At 40.8% G+C, this 18,673-nt stretch overlaps 1 protein-coding gene across 2 annotated transcripts in view; it reads right to left on the reverse strand.

Annotated features, from left to right (window-relative positions):
• The window catches only part of spata20 (spermatogenesis associated 20), a 65,076-nt gene that overhangs the window by 34,204 nt on the left and 12,199 nt on the right, over positions 1–18,673 (reverse strand). For both annotated transcript variants that reach the window (XM_079845865.1, XM_079845866.1), the window contains exons 7-15: positions 18,454–18,584; positions 18,253–18,357; positions 17,906–17,980; positions 17,174–17,386; positions 15,393–15,585; positions 14,248–14,416; positions 7,081–7,289; positions 3,419–3,618; positions 40–120 (exon numbers count right to left, since the gene is read on the reverse strand). In XM_079845865.1, the coding sequence (XP_079701991.1) occupies positions 40–120; positions 3,419–3,618; positions 7,081–7,289; positions 14,248–14,416; positions 15,393–15,585; positions 17,174–17,386; positions 17,906–17,980; positions 18,253–18,357; positions 18,454–18,584 (1,376 nt within the window). The remainder of the gene's footprint in view (positions 1–39; positions 121–3,418; positions 3,619–7,080; positions 7,290–14,247; positions 14,417–15,392; positions 15,586–17,173; positions 17,387–17,905; positions 17,981–18,252; positions 18,358–18,453; positions 18,585–18,673) is intronic.

Below are 18,673 nucleotides of genomic sequence, written 5' to 3' on the forward strand. Positions count from 1 at the left end.
CCTAACAATGCTCTTCCTCAGAGAGTAAAGCACACTTACTTTATGAGGCAGAAATAGGGAGTTGACACAGGAAATCAAACTTGCAGTGTCCTCAGCATCAGGCTGGCCACAGATAACGATCTACGAGAAAAAATAAGAGACTGTTACACAGAACAGAACAACAAACTTGTGAGCAAAAGAGACGTATGAACCACCGAATGAACAAATGAGAAGAGAATGAAAGAGATGAAGAAAGGGTCAGAGCTGCTCGTATGGTGCTGTAATGAGGTGGACAGGTGTGATATGGAGCGGGCTGCCCTTAGCTGGACCTTTAGCTTGTTATTCCTCCTACTCTGATGACTTCTCCGCCGCTGGAAAGCTCTGATGGCCATGACACGTTCGTTCACAGTTTTTACAACTGTCCGGGAACAGGAGGAAACTTTTGTAAAAATGCCCTGACAGGGAAAACTTTTATCCAGCAGCATCATTCTATCTGACATGTGACAGATCCGAGTGCTAACGGTCCTCATAGTAAGGACTGCTGAATTGGCTACAGCAAGGGTCATACTGACATCCCAAAAAAGCTAATTAGGGATCTGATACACCATTCAAAAGTTTGGGGTCAGTACGATTTTTTTTTTTTACGAAATGGTTTTATTCAGAAAAGATGTTTAAAAAAAACGGAATAATCCTAAAAAAAAGTATCAACACTTAAAAAAAAAAAAAAATGTAGCACAACCATTTAGTTAGCTAAGTTATTTGAGCACTAAATCAGCATATCAGAATGATAAATGAAGGACCATGTGACACTGAAAACTGGAGTAATGAATGCTAACAAATCAGCTGTCATTACAGGAATAAATTACACAATTTATTATGCACAATTTTATATATAAGCAATAAATAAAAAAATTATTTCAGCATTAAACATGGTTGGAAATATTAATGGATACAAAAAAGCATGTAATGACCAGATGAAAGGGCTGTAATATAAGAGCATATGGCATGGACTGAGAAAAATCCTTCAGTAGGGTTGTGACAAGCAGGGCGGGCGAGAGCCGTGAGAGCGGCGCGAGGCCGGTGCGTGATTTGATGATGAGCGCCAGCTGCGCATCACACCAGTCTCGGATCTCTCACGGAGGAGCGACAGAAGCATAAAAGCGAGCGAAGACAGTGAAGGACGAGAGAGGACCAGGCCTGGACTTTATGTTGTTTTGTTTACGTTTTATTAAGGGTGTGCACGGCAGCCGTCCATGAGGAGGCTGCCATTTTTACTTTCATTTTGTTTATTTTAAGATTAAAGTTTGTTGAACATTCGCCGGTTCCCGCCTCCTTCTTCCCATAACAACATACCTTGTTACATTGGTGCCGAAACACGGGAGAAAGGAGGGACATTCTGTTGCGGTGCTGAGGAGGTTGCGCAGCGCAAGTGGCTCCCCAAGGCGGTGGTGCTGGAGCGATGGAAGATCCGGTGGGACGGAGAGCTTGTTACCGTGCTCCTGGGTTGAGGTGGGGTGGCTGCTGTCCGAGAGGGAACGGCGAGGTCGTCGCCATTTGCCGTGGGTTTGCCGTAGGCCTGCTGCCATCCGGAATGATGGGGAGCCATCGCTGGCCGCCAGGGGGGAGAGGAGGATCGAGCTGTTCACCGAGGAGCGTCAGTATCATCGCATGGCACCGTAAGGAAGAGCCTCTCGGCTGGCTGAGGACCGAGCGGCAGTGTGTCGACCAAGATTTTTTTTTTTTCCCTTTCTCCACACTCTCGTCTGTCGCTCCTTGTGCTTCCGTCTCCTTTTATCTCTTGTTTCGTCTGTCCTTACCCCCAGGTGCTGTGGCTGCCAAGACTGGCTCCGTGGGGAGTGGAGCGCGGTCTTATGGCGCTGCGAGGGGGGATGGAGGGATGTAACAAGCAGTACGGGCAAGAGCGATGAGAGCGGCGCAAGGCCGGTGAGTGATTTGATGATGAGCGCCAGCTCCACGTCACACCTATATCGGATCTCTCACGTAGGAGTGATGGAAGCATAAAAGGAGGAGTGATGACAGTAAAGGACGAGGGAGGGCCAGGCCTGGATTTTATGTTGTTTTGTTTACGTTGTATTATGGGTGTGCGCTGCAGCCGTCCATGAGTTTATTTTAAGATTAAAGTTTGTTGAACGTTCGCAGGTTCCCGCCTGCTTAACAACATACCTTGTTACAATGGCAAACAAACTTAAAGGGACAGTTCACCCAAAAATTTTAATTAGCCCATGATTTACTCACCCTCAAGCCATTGGTACCAGAGAATGACGTAGTTCTCTCCAGTGAGAATATGCTAGTTCTCGCGAGAACCAAGTTTGTTGACACTGAAGGACATCCATGTGAAGAATTGAGTTGTTTGAGATATACTCTACATTTTAATTATTTGATTCTCTCGAAATCCTCCAATATTTATCTTTAAACAGCAGAAGTTAGAAATTACAGTTTGTAAAGTTTTCAATATGGATATTTTTCTTACACAAACGCATCACTTCGCTTCAGAAGGCCTTTATTAATCCCCCGGAGCTGTGTGGATTACTTTTATGATGGATAGATGCACTTTTATGGAGTTCAAAACAGCCATTCACTGCCATTATAAAGCTTGGATTAACCAGGATTTTTTATTTTTTATTTAACTTGATTGTATTTGTTTGAAACAAGAAAGTCATATACCCCTAGGATGGCTTGGGGGTGAGTAAATCATGGGCTAATTTTCATTTTTGGGTGAACTATCCCTTTAATCTACTTTATGGCGTTAGCCATAACATTAGCCTGGAGGCTGATGCATTCAGAAGAAACAGTCCCCACTGGAGAAAAGTTCACTTTCAGGTTTTCGGAGCATGAAGTGAGAGTCTTCAGTGGAACTGTATTACAGTCAGCCATGGTATGTCAGCAGAACATGTTGCGTCTCACATGCTGGTTTCCTGTTGTTCCAAACATGTTTATTAAGCAGCAACACTTTTGTGGTCCACCAGCTTCACTGGATGGTTTTGACACCTTCATGATCAATAGGGCCCCTAAGTGAGTATCTTCCAGAAGGCTTGGCCCACACATGCCTGGGGAAGTTCAGGATGGCTCCCCAGATGCTGAGATCATTAAACTTGCGTGCACAATTGAAAGCTTCCTGTCAGGCTGCATTACTGTCCGGTACAGTAGCACCAAAACAGTGGACTGCAAGGACATGCAGAGGGAGGTGTGGCCAGCTGCATATAACACCACGGGTGTATCGGTCAACCTGCAGGACATCTACACCAGATGGAACAGGAAAAGAGACCTGGCCTTGAGAGACTTGAGACTGTATTTCTTATGGTAGTATTCAAATTCAAGGAGGAAAAACATTTCATTGCAATTGCATCAGTTGGACATGACGTGACAAGTGAAACCAGACTTTTAAAATTCATATTCAGTAGCTGTGTGGACCAGTTACCTGTTTAAGGGTATAATGTTGGGCCATGACACTGCGGACCATTTCTGGCAAGGCGATTGGCACCTTAATCAATCTATCAGAGAAGGCAATCAGTAATTCCTGAGAGCGCTGTATCCAGTCCAGCCGGCCTGTGAAGTGGGAGAGCCGCAGCAAGTTCATGGCTGAAACAGAGTTTGCACTGGGTTCGGCACCATCCTGATCTGAAAAGAAAAAAAAAGAAAAACGTCAGAATGGCATTCCAGTCAGATAACCAATCCAGAGCAGAAGCCATGTTTTCCAGCATATTGATTTAAAACAGTCTGGCTCCTGAAAAAAAATGGCATCATAACATTGATGGTTACAATATCAATTTAAACAGAGCACATTTATCAGGTTAAACAGAGCTAAAAGTGCCTGATATCACGAGTGAAGTGGCTCTAGAGCTCTGAGTTGATTCACTTTATCTGCTCTTTGTTTGTGTGTGTGCAGAGGGAGTGCTGGGAGTGGGTTCCCAGGCCTCGTGTCACAATGTAATGAGTTGATTGCATCTGGGAGCTGAGAGGGAAGGAAGCGATGACTGATGAATAGCAGCAATGCTGTCCCAACCAAACACATGCAGATGCTATCAGGTAGCTCATTCCGTAGAAAACACATGCACCACGCGTAGCCATTTACTGCACGCAAGTCATTTCAAAATAAACGACCATAAACTGCACCATAAATCTGGGTTTTCTTAAAGCTTGACAAGTTGGGAGTAATGAATTAACGAATTATGGTGGAAGAAAATAAGTATTGATCATAATAAATTGTAATTATGAATGTTGACAGTATAATTGGTTTGGCTTTTTTGTACTGTTGATGAAGTTTAGTGATAAATCTTGCCACAAAATACAACTCATTTGTCTAGTTTATAAAGAGAAAGTATACTGTGACCAAACTATGTTTCACCATCATTCTCTTTCTTGCAGCAAATGCATAGTTAAAGCAACAATTGCACATCTAATGTTGAATTTACCCAAAAATCCCAAAATACAATACAGTTCAAAAGTCTGGGGTCAGAAAGATTTTTTGGGAAAGAAATTAATACTTCTATAAAGTAAGAATGCAATAAATTAATCAAAAGTGACAGTAAAGACTTCTAATGGTGTGTTCACACCAGACAGGAATGAAGCGTTAAGCGCGAGTGATTTACATGTTAAGTCAATGCAAAGACATGAATAGACATTCTGCTATCTGATTACAAAGCATTTATATTTCAAATAAATGCTGCTCTTTTGTACTGTCTATTCATCAAAGATTCCTGAAAGTATCCCTGTTTCCACAAAAATATTAAGCAGCGCGGCTGTTTCTTAAGCACCAAATCAGCATTTTAGAATGATTTCTGAAGGATCATTAGTAAATCGAAGGATCAGTGACACTGAAGTCTGGAATAATGGGTGCTGAAAATTCAGCTTTATATATTAAAATAGAAAGTAGTTATTGTAATAACATTTCACAATATTACTGTTTTTAATGTCAAGTCAAGTCAACTTTATTTATATAGCGCTTTTAACAATGCAGATTGTTTCAAAGCAGCTTTACAGTGTTAAACAGCAAAATAATGCAACAGAATTTTATTCAGCTGTATAGCCATTCCAGAGAAAACGGTGATGTCATCAGTTCATTTCAATAATCATACAGTGACAGTGTGGGTTTTAGATCAGTAATTAGATCAGTAATTCAGTTTATATGGTTAATTTAGTTTAATAATCAGATTTATTTAGATATTTAGTTGAAAAAAATAAGAAAAATTTTGTGAAATTTTGTGTCCCCAACTGAGCAAGCCAAGAGAGGCAACAGTGGCAAGGAAACCAAAACCCCATCAGGTGACCTAATGGAGAAAAATAAACCTTGGGAGAAACCATGCTCAGTCAGGGTGCCAGTTCTCCTCTGTTCAATTAACAAACAGTGTATGATTATTATTCTGGCAACTTTTTTTTTTTTTTTAATGATTGTTGTTTGTATGCTTTATCTGCTCTCTTGATTGCCTAAGATAAATTTCTCCTAAGGGAGATAATAAAATGGAAATACTAATACTAACTTTACAGGTCAGAGGTCATAATAGATCGGAATATTCGAAAGATCAGAGGCAACACGCCGGAGACGGGTTTATTGAGGATGAAGTGTCGATTAAATAATTATTAAAGTGCAATATTCGAAGGATCGGAGGCAACACGCCGGCGACAGGTTTATTGAGGATGACATATCGATTTAACAATTATTAAATTGTAATATTCAAACAATCGGAGTCATCACGCCGGAGACGGGTTTATTGAGGATACTGTGTCGACGAGGCAATTTCAGGGGGAGTCTAATTGACACGGTCTCTGCAGACACTTCAGGGTCATGCGTTGGTCATGTCTAGGCGCAGGTCCACCATCTGATCTGGAATGTATTGTTGATCAAATAAATGCAGCCTTAGTGAGCATTGGAAATTTGCACAGCAACAAAAACTTTGAAGGACTCTTGAGCCCAAAATAAAGAAACCCAATAGCTTTATTTTTCCACAAAAAAAAACACCTAATGGCTACACGGCCTGTGGCTTCTTTGAAACAGCAAAGCTGACTGCCTTTGGTTTTATCTAGTTTGAGCAAGGCGTAAAATGTAGAGTGGCAGATGCTTTGGGAGGCAATCCGTCTTCCACCGACAGAGAGAGGTGAGGGGACTTGGTTCTGACACGTGACAGCACCGCACGGCTCCTAATGGAGACAACTCTGCACGCTTGGCTCACTATATAATGGCCCAGTCACTCAGAAAAAATGAAAAATCTGCCTTATGTCCATTTTAATTTATCAGAAGCAACAACAAAAACATAACAGTTAGCTTTCTCTGCCCTTATCCATATCTCATTGGTGTCAGTGCCATTTTCACAGTGCCATCAGTCACAGCTCAGGCACACTGGTGTGACTATTCGCTCACATCAGCTCGTACTTCCAATTCCTGGGGAGAAAATATGGAGCCAAGCCATTCGGGACATTAAGCCCCGGCACTTATACACTTTGAAAAGTATGTGTGGATCTTTTTCTTTTTTTGGCTTGTCATAGAAGACCAAAAAAGAATGAAAAATCACTCTTTCATTCCACTTCCATAGCAATGTCACGCAGAAGGTGATGAATGGTGTACAGCGTGAAATAAAAGGATTGTGGCGTTTCTTCAAGGAAATATCAATTGCTTTAACAAAGCAGGCTTTGATGTACTGGATCAGTCTTCTATATTGGTCAAGTTCTACCCAGAAACATGGAGAGGGGGAGGAGGAAATATTACAATTCATCAGAAGATGGACTGGGAAAGAAATGGCGAGAAAATGTCAGTGTGTTTTGGGTGAGATAGAAAAGAGAGAGAGACATTACAGCATAATGAAAGACAATGAGGTTACGTAAGGAGAGAATGGGGCGGTTTCAGCAGGGTACGTCTGGCTGAAACAGAGTTACCAAGGCGAGGGTCTATAAGAGTGCAGTGTGGTGGTGCTATCAGCAGTGACAGCAGAGCTCTGTGCTGGAGTGATGCAGAATGCAGACTGACAGCTACAGATCTTCATCATCCTTTCCATGACTCATAACCACCCACACATTCCCAGAGCAAAAAGCCTAGGAGTCCATCGCCTCTATGTGCAGGGTACCATCACACATGATGTCATTCCTCACCCTGTTTGAGAGCCAACAGCAGTGTCGGATCTGAGGGGTCGCTGCAGAAGTAACCGCTGCCCTGGGAATCCCAGAAGAGCTGATCCTGCCTCAGCTGGAGTTCTTCGGCCCACTGCAGCCAGCGGCCCCTTTGCGTGGCCTCAAACAGGTCCAGCAGCCCACAAACCACAAATGCGTAGTCATCCAGGAAGCCTGAAATGGGAGATGCACTGGAGAGAACATTATAGAGAACATTAGTAGGGAAGGTCAAGATCTTCTCTTCTTATACAAATACAAATTCAATTTCTTGTTGATGTCGGGTTGACCTGCGTAATAATGTCAGGTTAACTTGCGCTGGGTTGATCAACATAACATAAGCTCTATTGACTGCAACTGTGGCATGCTGCCAATTTACCACGGAAATAATTTAAACTCCAAAAGAATGGAAAACGCATTTACAGTGATACACGTATCAATGGAAGCCTCAGAGACAAGAGATCATGAGAGTTTACAGCAGGAATGCAAAACTTGTAAACTCACGGATACCTCATATTCACCTTATTTGCTTTTTCTTGTGAATGTGCGAGACTTCCCATTCATTAGCTGCTTGGGTAAATGACTAGAAGAATAACAGCGCAGAAAACAGTAAAACTACTTGCGCTACAAACCAGTGTTTATGATTATGATAATTAATTAAAACAACATGATAATACCCCATTACCCTACAAATGATAAGCAGTTTGGAGAATGAATGAATGGATGGGTGATAAGAAATAGCAGATTGCAATATTAAGCAGTATAATGGACTGTTACAGCTACAATAACTGGACGCAGATTTCAAGGAAGCCTTGCACATTTAAGTGAATGGCCACACCCACTCTCACGTAAAAAAATAAGGTGGATATATATTTTAGTACGTCAGTATGGATGTAAGAATTTTTAAGTATGTTATTAAAGGGATAGTTTACCCAAAAATGAAAATTCTGTCATCATTTCCTCACCCTCAAGTTGTTCCAAACCTGTATGAGTTTCTTTGTTCTGCTGAACACAAAAAAAGATATTTTGAAGAATGTCTTTAACAAAGCAAATAGAGCAACCATTGACTACCATAGTATTTTTTCCCCTACTATGGTAGTCAATGGTTGCTCTATCTGCTTGGTTACAAACATTCTTCAACATATCTTCTTTTGTGTTCAGCAGAACAAAGAAACTCATACAGGTTTGGAACAACTTGAGGGTGAGTAAGTGACAGATTCTGACAGAATTAAAATTTTTGGGTGAACTATCCCTTTAAGGTACTATTGTAGTTTCTATTTATATTTTGAATAAGTTTTTAATTTCAAAGTTTTTGTAATTTCGTTAAGTGTTTTGTCATTTAACGTAGTAGTTTTTTAATGTACAATAAACATTAAACATAAACATTTTGCAACTATCTGAAATGAAGAAAAAAAATGCTGTTTTTATATTTTATTTCATTTTAGCATTTATTTTATTTCAAGTCAATTTTAGTTCAAGTTTTTAATCGTTTTAGATTTAATGTTAATTAACTATAATAAACCTAGATATAACCTCTATAAGGCAATCCTATTATTCCATGCTAACAAAGTAATAAGTGTTATGGTTATGCTTTCCAAATGTGACAATGTTTGTGCCAAATACATAGCTATATTAGTGAAGTGTGTAATTTCTATTCAGCTAGTGGCACCATACGGAATTGCAAACCCCCCCACCTTCCATTGGTTGACAAGCAAACAGTCTCAGCACAGGTTGCACCAATGTTTTTATGATCAACTCAGTTGGGCTGTTCAAACAAACAGTCTGCAATTCCATTTGATCCAAGTAGTGGTGCTGAAATTACACACCTCCCCTTTAAAGTCTCGATGTAACGGAAGTAGCGACAGATCTTTTCTTCTGTATTGTGACGTACATAAGAGTGAAAAGGATAATTGAAAGAAAAAAATGACTCAGATTCTATCCCTGGGCTGTTGATTGGATGGAGGCAGATGGAACCGGCATGAGCTTCATTTACATAGCCCTTTAAAACCAGAAGTTGTTTTTTTTCTGAAGTCTATTAAATAAAAAATAAAAAAGGTGGAGGCAGAAAAGTATCAGTTTACTGAAAGTGAATCTTTTTCCTCACTGAAGCGCCGCATGAATGCATTACAGCCCTGATGGGAAAAATACACATCACACACACTCACAACTTAAAGTTACTGCATGAATTGCATCCTATTTCAGTCTATTAAAATTGCTTATGTCCTCATGGTTCTCATGTTCTTATTTCACAGTGATTCACAGTGATTTGCTGGCAGAACTGGCTGTTGCAATCCATGACATGAAATCGGAGGGAAATGTCAGAAGCAGTCATTTAGCCTGCTGCTCCACTTCTATTATTAAAATGACAGTTCACCCAAACAATTTACATTTTCTTACAATGGAAGTAAAAGTTACGCTTATATTGTATGGGCAAACAGCAGTTTGCTCAATAAACAGGTTTGGAATTACATGAAGGCAAGAAAATTATGATATCGTTAACATTTTTTGTGATCTGTATCTTTAATCATTGAGCGTGCCAGAAGATCCAGGCGGTAAAACAGTCAGTAAGTACGACATGCCTTATCAAAATCGCGCAGTTTCGAGCTGGTTAGTGGGATGCTGCCTTAAGATGCAAAAGCTCTGTGCGTTGACTGACATGCATACAAAAGACATTTAGCAGGACCTTTGTGTTATAAAAGCCGTTCGAAATTCCTTTTGAGGTGGTGTCACCCAAAAAGATTGCAAAAGGCTTTGAAGTTTAAGCATTTTTGATTCAGATCACATCAACCCTTGTCCTCAGACCCTTGAAGAGAGGTGGCACTGTAGCCAGCTGAGTGTGAGGAAACAGATAGTGACAGGTCTGAAGATATCACAGTGTCAGCAGCAGGACGGACGAGGCGGGTCTAACGCTGGGAACTTAACCTCCACGGATCTTAGTTTAAACAACTGACATTCCAAGGGATGAAAAATGTCATGAGGTGCCTGTGAGGAGATCGCCCTCAACATCTGACCCCTTCCATGTCATTGCCTCAAGCTGTCAGATCTAATGCACTATTCAAATGTCATGTACAATAAGTGCAAGGTGAATTTGGAGAAGAACCTGGTGACTAGGTACTAAACATTTGTGCTTCAAAGATCTTTGGTTATATATATATATATATATATATATATATATATATATATATATATATATATATATATACACACCGATCAGGCATAACATGTGTGTTGGTTCCACTTTTGCTACCAAAACAGCCCTAGCCCATCGAGGTATGGACTCCACTAGACCCATGAAGGTGTGCTGTGGTATCTGGCACCAAGATATTAGCAGCAGATCCTTTAAGCCCTGTAAGTTGCGAGGTGGGGCCTCCATGGATCGGCCTTGTTTGTTCAGCACATCCCACAGATGCTCGATTGGATTGAGATACAGGGAATTTGGAGGCCAGGAAAACACCTCAAACTCATTGTTGTGCGTCTTAAATCATTCCTGAACCATTTTGTCTTTGTGACAGGGCACATTATCCTGCTGAAACAGGCCACAGCCACCAGGGAATACCGTTTCCATGTAAGGGTGACCATGGTCTGCAACAATGCTTATGTAGGTGGTACGTGTCAAAGTAACACCACATGGATGGCAGGACCCAAAGTTTCCCAGCAGAACATTGCCCAAAGCATCGCACTGCCTTCGCTGGCTTGCCTTCTCCCCAAAGTGCATCCTGTTGCCATGTGTTCCCCAGGTAAGCAACGCACATGGCCATCTCCTTGGCCATCCTCGTGATGTAAAAAAAAAAACATGGATTCATTAGACCAGGCCACCTTCTTCCATTGCTCCGTGGTCCAGTTCTAATGCTCACGTGCCCACTGTTGGTGCTTCTGTGGGTGGACAGGGGTCAGCATGGCCACCCTGACTGGTCTGCGGCTATACAGCCCCATACGCAACAAACTGGTATGCACTGTGTATTCTGACACCTTTTTATCAGAACCAGCATTAACTTCTTGAGCAATTTGAGCTACAGTAGCTCGTCTGTGTGACCGGACCACACAGGCCAGCCTTCGCTCCCCACGTGCATCAATGAGCCTTAGCTGCCCATGACCTTGTCGCCGGTTCACCACTGTTCCTTCCTTGGACCACTTTTGATAGATACTGTCCAAAGCAGACACTGTGGGGGGAACACCCCACAAGAGCTGCAGTTTTGGAGATGCCCTGACCCAAATCCTTACGCTTACCCATTTTTCCTGCTTCAAACACATCAACTTGAAGACAAAATGTTCACTTGCTGCCTAATATATCCCACCCACTAACAGGTGCCGTGATAAAGAGATTATCAGTGTTATTCACTTCACCTGTCATCATAATATATATAATATATTATATAAACATTGGGAATATATGTATATCCTTAAAGAGTCTGCTAGCCCCCTGCAGGGGCTAACTGGACCATGCTAACTAGCCCTTTATTGAACTATGAGGTAAGTTTCTTCTCAGATATTCTCGACCCACAGCAGGGTTTATGGGCTCAGAGAAAAATATGACTCCTCTGTTCAGTGGGGTTTTTTTCTCCCAGTGAGACAACAAAACAAATCAGCCTGCCAGTCAATTTTTAATGAACAGCTCTCCCTGGATTTTTCCATTCCCTCCTTGTTCATTCTCTGTATTCTCACCAGGTGATACAGTCTCTTCAAAGTGCAGCAAAGCCGTATCATAACTTCCACACAAACCTGTCAGGAGACCGAAGCTATAAAAAAGAGCCTAACCTCTATCTATCTCAGGAGCCAAAGGGCTTCTAGTTCCAAACTGATAGATCTACTCACAATGAAGTATGATTTTTAAACAGCTGAACAAGATTTGGACCATTTGCCACATTCCTTGGAATAACAGCACAGCCACTGGATGGTTCATGAATAATTCACCTGGCACTACATTTTTACCTGGCCCAAATACTATAGCATATTTCTTCTATTACAACAAAAAGGCCCTTAATTCCATTTGAGAACTACAACAGTCAGGTAACCTGTCTCGTTCTCGATCAAACATTGAAGCCAGATTTTCTCCAAATGTTTTCACTGCATGGCACAAGGCTCTTTAAAGGATTAGTTCACCCCGAAATGAACATTCTGTCATCATTTACTCACCTTCATGTTATTCCAAACCCACATGACTTTCTTTCTTCCGCAGAAGACAAAAGGTAAGGCTGTTTTCCATGCTCTTTTCCAAGCAATTACAATGAACAGAGTCTAAAGCTCTCAAGCTCCAAAAAGCACAATAAAAGTATAATAAAAGTGGTCCATGTGAATCACACACTAAATTCCAAGTCATATGATAGCTTTCTGTGAGAAGAAGAGTGAATTTTAAGCCATTATTCGTTGAAAATCTTGAATTCGACAAGGAGTGGATTTCATGGAAGAGGTAGCTATGTCTGATTTGTGAATGAATCCTTCTTTTGAGTTGAATTGGTTCATTTGGTTCACAAAACTGGTCAGAATGATTAATTCAAGTAAACTGATTTGGTTCTAGAGTTTACTCACTGACTCAACAGCTCCCTGGAGGGGAAGATTATCAGTGAATAATGTACATTTCATCTACTTCTCACACTGTAATGTGTAGAGAACACGCACAAATCAAAATTAATTCCAAAACTTTTTAAAACACCAGGACAATATGCAGGAGAAAATCCATACGGCAACTACACTTAAACAATGGCGAACACTGAACCAAGGACTTATAAACAGGGAGTGATTAAGGGAAAGAGAACAGGTGTGGAACTAATGGAAACTAATAATGACCAGGAACACAGGCAAAACAGGAACAGGGAAAACAAAACCAAACACAAAGCTATCATATAATTTCAGAAGACTTGGAATATAGCAATTGAGTTGCAAGGACCAGTTTAGAATACAGGGTGCTTTTGTGACCTTTTTTGAATCTTGAAAGCTTCAGCCCACATTCACTTTAACTATTTGGAAAAGTGTGACCAGTACATTTTCAGAATTTCTAAAGGCATGAGGTTGAGTAAACAAGGACATTTTCATTTTCTGAGAACTATTCCTTTAACTGTGGATGTGGAATATTCACAGTGAGGAACAAAGAAAGAGAGTACTTCCTCTTGGGGATGAAATTAGGTTGCCAGGAACACAAGTAATTCCCCAGTAAATCATCTTCTTGCTGGGACTCCCGGTAAATGATTCTCTGTGAGGGAAATCCTCCAAAGGTGATTAAAAACAAACCGATGCAGATTTTTTACATCTCCCTTATAAAAAGCGATCTGAGCAGAACTGCAAGAGGAGAAAACATCACATCCTACGCTAACTTTGAAAGTAAGGCCAATCAGATGATTAAAGAGGGAGTGTTCCTGATTAAGCATTATGCAATGTGTAAGACGAAGCTATTTTTTTTTTCATTATCCCATTGATGAACAATCAAACAAAAAGGTTCAAAATGTTAATATAGCCAGTTTAGATCAGTGATAAATGGTGTGTGGGTTAACTCATAAAAATGATCCGCGTGTCTTGAGAAGTGCACTCAGCATTGTGGGATGACTGATGTGCTGACACAGAGTGGTAATGAGAGGTACAAATGAGAGGTTTTCCCAAGAATGAGGCCAGTGAATTTGAGTGTGTGTCTGTGGGTGATTTCATACGTGAAAAGCTTCGTATTGTGCTGATTCTAGGTCATTTCTACATTGGCAGGATATGTGCCAAGGCAATTAAGACTTGGAAGCAAGACATAATGTGTGCTAGATTCCTTGGTCCACTGTAAAGACACATACAATACAACCTCTTCAAAATCAGTGTTATAATTTTAGTATTATTAATGTACTATTACAGAATGCATTATTTTGCATCAGTATTAGGTAATTTTGCCGTTTTTATTAGTTTGTATAATGTTTCTATTTTTTTTTGTTGCTACCGGTATTTTTATTTTAGTTTTAGGTTGTGGACCTTAGAACTTATTTTATTTCAGTTAGTTGCCAAGGCAACAGTTTTTTAAGTTTAAGTTTCTAATATTCTATCTAATATTCTAATTTGTTTCAGAATTATACTGTATAAGCTATTAGGCTAGCCAACAAACAGTTTACAATCCACAACTATCAACTTCAGTGCTATGGCATGTTGAACGCATCTTTTCTTTGGACAGCCAGAAATGTTACTTACACTTGCTCCACCTCCATGTTATTTGCACGGTAGCAGGAATGAAGAATCCTCTGGCCCTCTTCGTCCCACAGGTGTTTTTGGAGAAAATAAGCTGCTCGCTCAGCCCTTTCTAGCAAAGCCTTGTCACCCAGCACGGCTCCGACACGTGCAAACCCGGACAACATCAGCCCTGACCAACCAAAGAAATGGGAGTGCACAGGTTACAAACTTCGGAAAACCTGACCATGTTAATTTTTTTTCCTCCAGCAAAAGTACTAGAGTAAACAAACTCTAAATGAAGGTTTTCAAGGTTAATTGACCACATGACAGTTCCGTATCACTTCTTCACCTTCCTTCCGATTTGTTGCAAAGTTTTGGATTAGTATTCGGGAAGAGTCCTGCCCCAGAGATAGTGAAGCTCTCTCTCAGTTAAAAACATTTTGATAACGGTGCAATAGGTGCCAACCAAGACAGAGGAACTTCGAAAGGAGACACTGAGTCTATAAGATCTAACGTACAATGTGTTCAGAAGGCCGGGATCACTAACAATAGTCCTGTCAGAGCTCTGTGTGCCTGTAGCCCAGACATGTCTCGCGGCTACGCGAGTGGGCCTATCAGGTTTGATTAATGCGAAGGGTTACTCTGCAGGTAGCAATATCCAGTCTGTATGCATTAAGAATGTAATGGAGCGTAGCTCTGGAAGGAACACTTTCATTAAACAATGTCTCAGGCTTTCTTTAATTAAGATATCAGCTCATTAGTCACTATTCTTTGAGTGCTTTTGTCAGCTAGAGCTCCAAAGGGGCCGTGGCACCCTGTGAAGGCTTTGATATCCTTTCATTAAAGACAACGAGGGCAAAGACCACAACCCAGAGGTCCCCTCTGTGGGCTTTTAAAGGCCTGGCACCACATCTAAGCGCTCCATGAAAGAACTCTAACATTATAGTGTTGCTATTAAGGCAAACCCAGACAACAACAAAAAACATTTACGGAGCTTGTCGAGCACTGGACCTTGTTCACAAAGTGAAATCAGAAGGATAGGAAGGGGGTACATACAGCTTCGGGGGACTGATTCTTTTCCCTGTTCTGTGCTCTGGGATTTCCAGCTGTATATTAATGGATGACATTTATACATTCTTCCATCAATCAGGATGCAGGAAACTTACCGTTCCAGGAAGCTAGCATTTTGGTGTCCAGGTGAGGAGGTGGGCGGGCTCTCCGTACCTCGGCCAGCTTGGCCCTGGCATCGGACAGCAGCTCGGACAGTCTGTCCACACTGATGCCAAAGTGAGCAGCGGTGAGCTCCACTGAGTAACGCACAATCAGCACATTTTGCCCCTGCAGCTCTCCATGGGGGTCCTATAAAAACACCAAGAACACAAGCATCAGAAACAAATCAGTAAATGCACATAAAATCCATGCTATTAAAAACGAATATCCATCATAAAATCTGCTTTGTTCACAAGTTAGGTGTCTCAAACAATAAATGCTAACCACTGATTCTTGAGTAATAATGGGACAATTAAAAGATAACTAGTATAGCATCTGTCATCGGACTTTCATGACCTTCATTTTGATTTATTTTTGTTGTGTAATTTATTTTATTATTTGTTTTATCATATTATATATTTTAACTAGACCTTATTAGTAGCAGGTTCTGTGACAAAGCAACTGATGCTGGTTGGTCAAGCCAGAGGGCCCTATTTTAACGATATGAGCACATGGTCTGAAGTGCATGTCGCAGGAGCGCTCAGGGTGTGTCCGAATTCACTTTTGCTAGTTTAATGATGGAAAAAAAATATGGTCAGCACGGCAGGCGGCAGGCGCATGGTCCAAAAGGGTTGTACCTAGTCTCTTAATGAGTCATTGGTGTGTTTTGGGTGTAACGTGAATTAAACCAATCAGAGTCTCATCTCCTATTCCCTTTAAAAGCCAGCTGCTCTTGCACCATGGCGGATTCGCTATTTACATGGCGGCATTTGCGAGCGGAAAGACTGAACGCTTCTCCAGAGAGGAATCCTTTTATTTTTCATATTTAAAAATGTTTGTGTGCTGCTTTGCATCCCTGTGTGTGTACATGCATTGTGCACCCACCTATTACTAATGCGCCCTTTAAATAACACAAAAAATACAGTGTGAGATAATAGCAACGTGCCAACAATGCGCCTGAACACACATCGTTTTCAGACGAACAAATGGGCGCGAGTCCATTTGCTATTTAAACAACGTGGCACTGGACGTGCAAATGATAACTGTGTCTGGCTGAAACTAGCAAAAAACACTTGTTACACCTGGCATCGCATTGCGCCAGGTGTATGATAGGGCCCACAGTGACAACATGGTGGATGTAGTACGTACAAATTTAATTCATTCATTCTACTCATATTCATACTACATTTACTTTCAAACAAAATGTAGTAAGCATCTAACTAGACAGTATGCAATTTCAGACACAACTACAGTCTAGCAAATCCTTTACTCACTGAATCATTGCACAAACTCACTGAATCGGACAGAGAGCGGTTACAGAAGAATCTGATTCACTAACTGAACGGAAATAAAGAAAGATTTCTGTTACAGTCCACGAAACATTATTATTATTGACCAATTGTTCAATTGACAATGTGTAGTTCAAGATATTTTCAAGACTTTTCTTTTGTAGTGGTATTTCAATAATTGAGTAATTAAACGTTTACTTTATCTTTGTGTATATATTTTGAATTATTGAATATTTCTGAATTACAGCAAAGGAAAACAAACGTTTTGTAAGGAAATTAAAAAAAAGAGTAGGTTGCTTATAAACATCATTTTATACCTTTGAAAATTAAATTAATCCAACATAATTCCTCTATAAATAAACTTTTATTTCTTTCAGTGTTGTAGCCAAGAATCAGTGTAACATGGTTAGAAAGGTTCTGGCTCTCATAAAAACCTCAAATTCCCAAACCTGAGCGGGGTCCACGTTGCCTTGCTCTTTCACACCGTAATGATGCATGAAGATATCCGCCTGTGTTGCGCCTCCTGTGGCGCCTTCCACAATGTCAGGAAGCAGCTCTCTGATCTCTCCTGCTGTCCACACACAAAACGCTCCCTCTCTCTTCTCAGTGGATTCCGCCATGGGAAAGGAATCTGCATCCTCAGCGCTATAGAAGCCGCCAGACTGCAGAGGGCAGCACAATGCTCAAAATGAAATGTGTTTTATTTATTTTTTCGTTAAGTTACATTGTGGTTTATTGAGGGGGACATTACTTCTTGGCCACAAGTTCTCTAGTGAATAAATTTCAAACATGTTATGTACATAAGTTCAGCATACAGTGCACTCGTTGTTGAAAGTATAATAACAATGGGATGATTTACAGTATATTACAGAGTATATATAGTGTAAAAGGGAAACATTTAACCTTTAAAAAAGTGAGGTTCAATGTATGCTTTTGTTGCTACCTAATTACTCCATAAATCTTCAAAAAACATGACTTTCAAAATTTGAGGGGGTTTTAATTGTGTGTCGTCAAACCATTCATCATCACAAGATGGCTGGCACCAAGTGCTAAAGAGTGGAGGAGGCATGACCTCAAAAAGGGCTTTGACCTGGGTGATTTTTTTGTGATATTGTGGGTCAGTGCTGATTCAGCATGACTGGTGCCAAATGCAGGATCTAATGAGGGAGAAGATGACTCACCTTGTCACTTAGGTCTCTGGAGACGTAAAGCAACACGTCACGGGCCACATCTGCAAATAGGCGTTCCCCAGATACCTGCAGAGATCGACAGCCACAATAACACCACACCCAGTCAATGCCAGATATAAAGTTGGTTTATTATACAATCATCTTAACTTAAGCTTTTGATATAGAACCAAAGAATAAGCAATATATAACACCAATAAGTCCTTATTGTGTCTACAGAAATATAGAACAGTGTTTTATTATTGCTTTCTAGACATAAGCAATTATCTGGAGAGAAAATATTCATATATTAAAATATATTACATGGAAACACAGTGTACTCCACACAGACATATTCCCACCTGGTAAGCAGCGATATAGGCCACAGCAAGCTGGCCTTGATCATATAACATCTTTTCAAAGTGAGGAACATGCCAGGAGGAGTCTGTGGAGTATCTGTGAAAGCCCTAAAAGAAAGAATTTCATTGTGTTCAGTTATGTAATTAAAAGCAAAGACCTAATATTTAACATCATATGTTCGAGACACAATTTTTGCATGTCACCTGTGCAACATGGTCATGAATGCCCCCTAGTGCCATCATTCGGAGAGTGTGAAGGACCATTCGCAGCGCTTCTGCTCCCTCAGAGTTGGCACGATTTACTGCCCAAAATGACATCAAGAACATCAGGTTCACTGCAGAAAAGAAAAGCACAAGGCCATTTTACATGATTAATGCTGATGCATATTTGTCAGGTAATTAACTCACAAGATATTGCGTTCAT

Source organism: Gobio gobio (assembly GCF_949357685.1).
Source record: "Gobio gobio genome assembly, chromosome: 20".
Lineage (NCBI taxonomy): Eukaryota > Metazoa > Chordata > Actinopteri > Cypriniformes > Gobionidae > Gobio > Gobio gobio.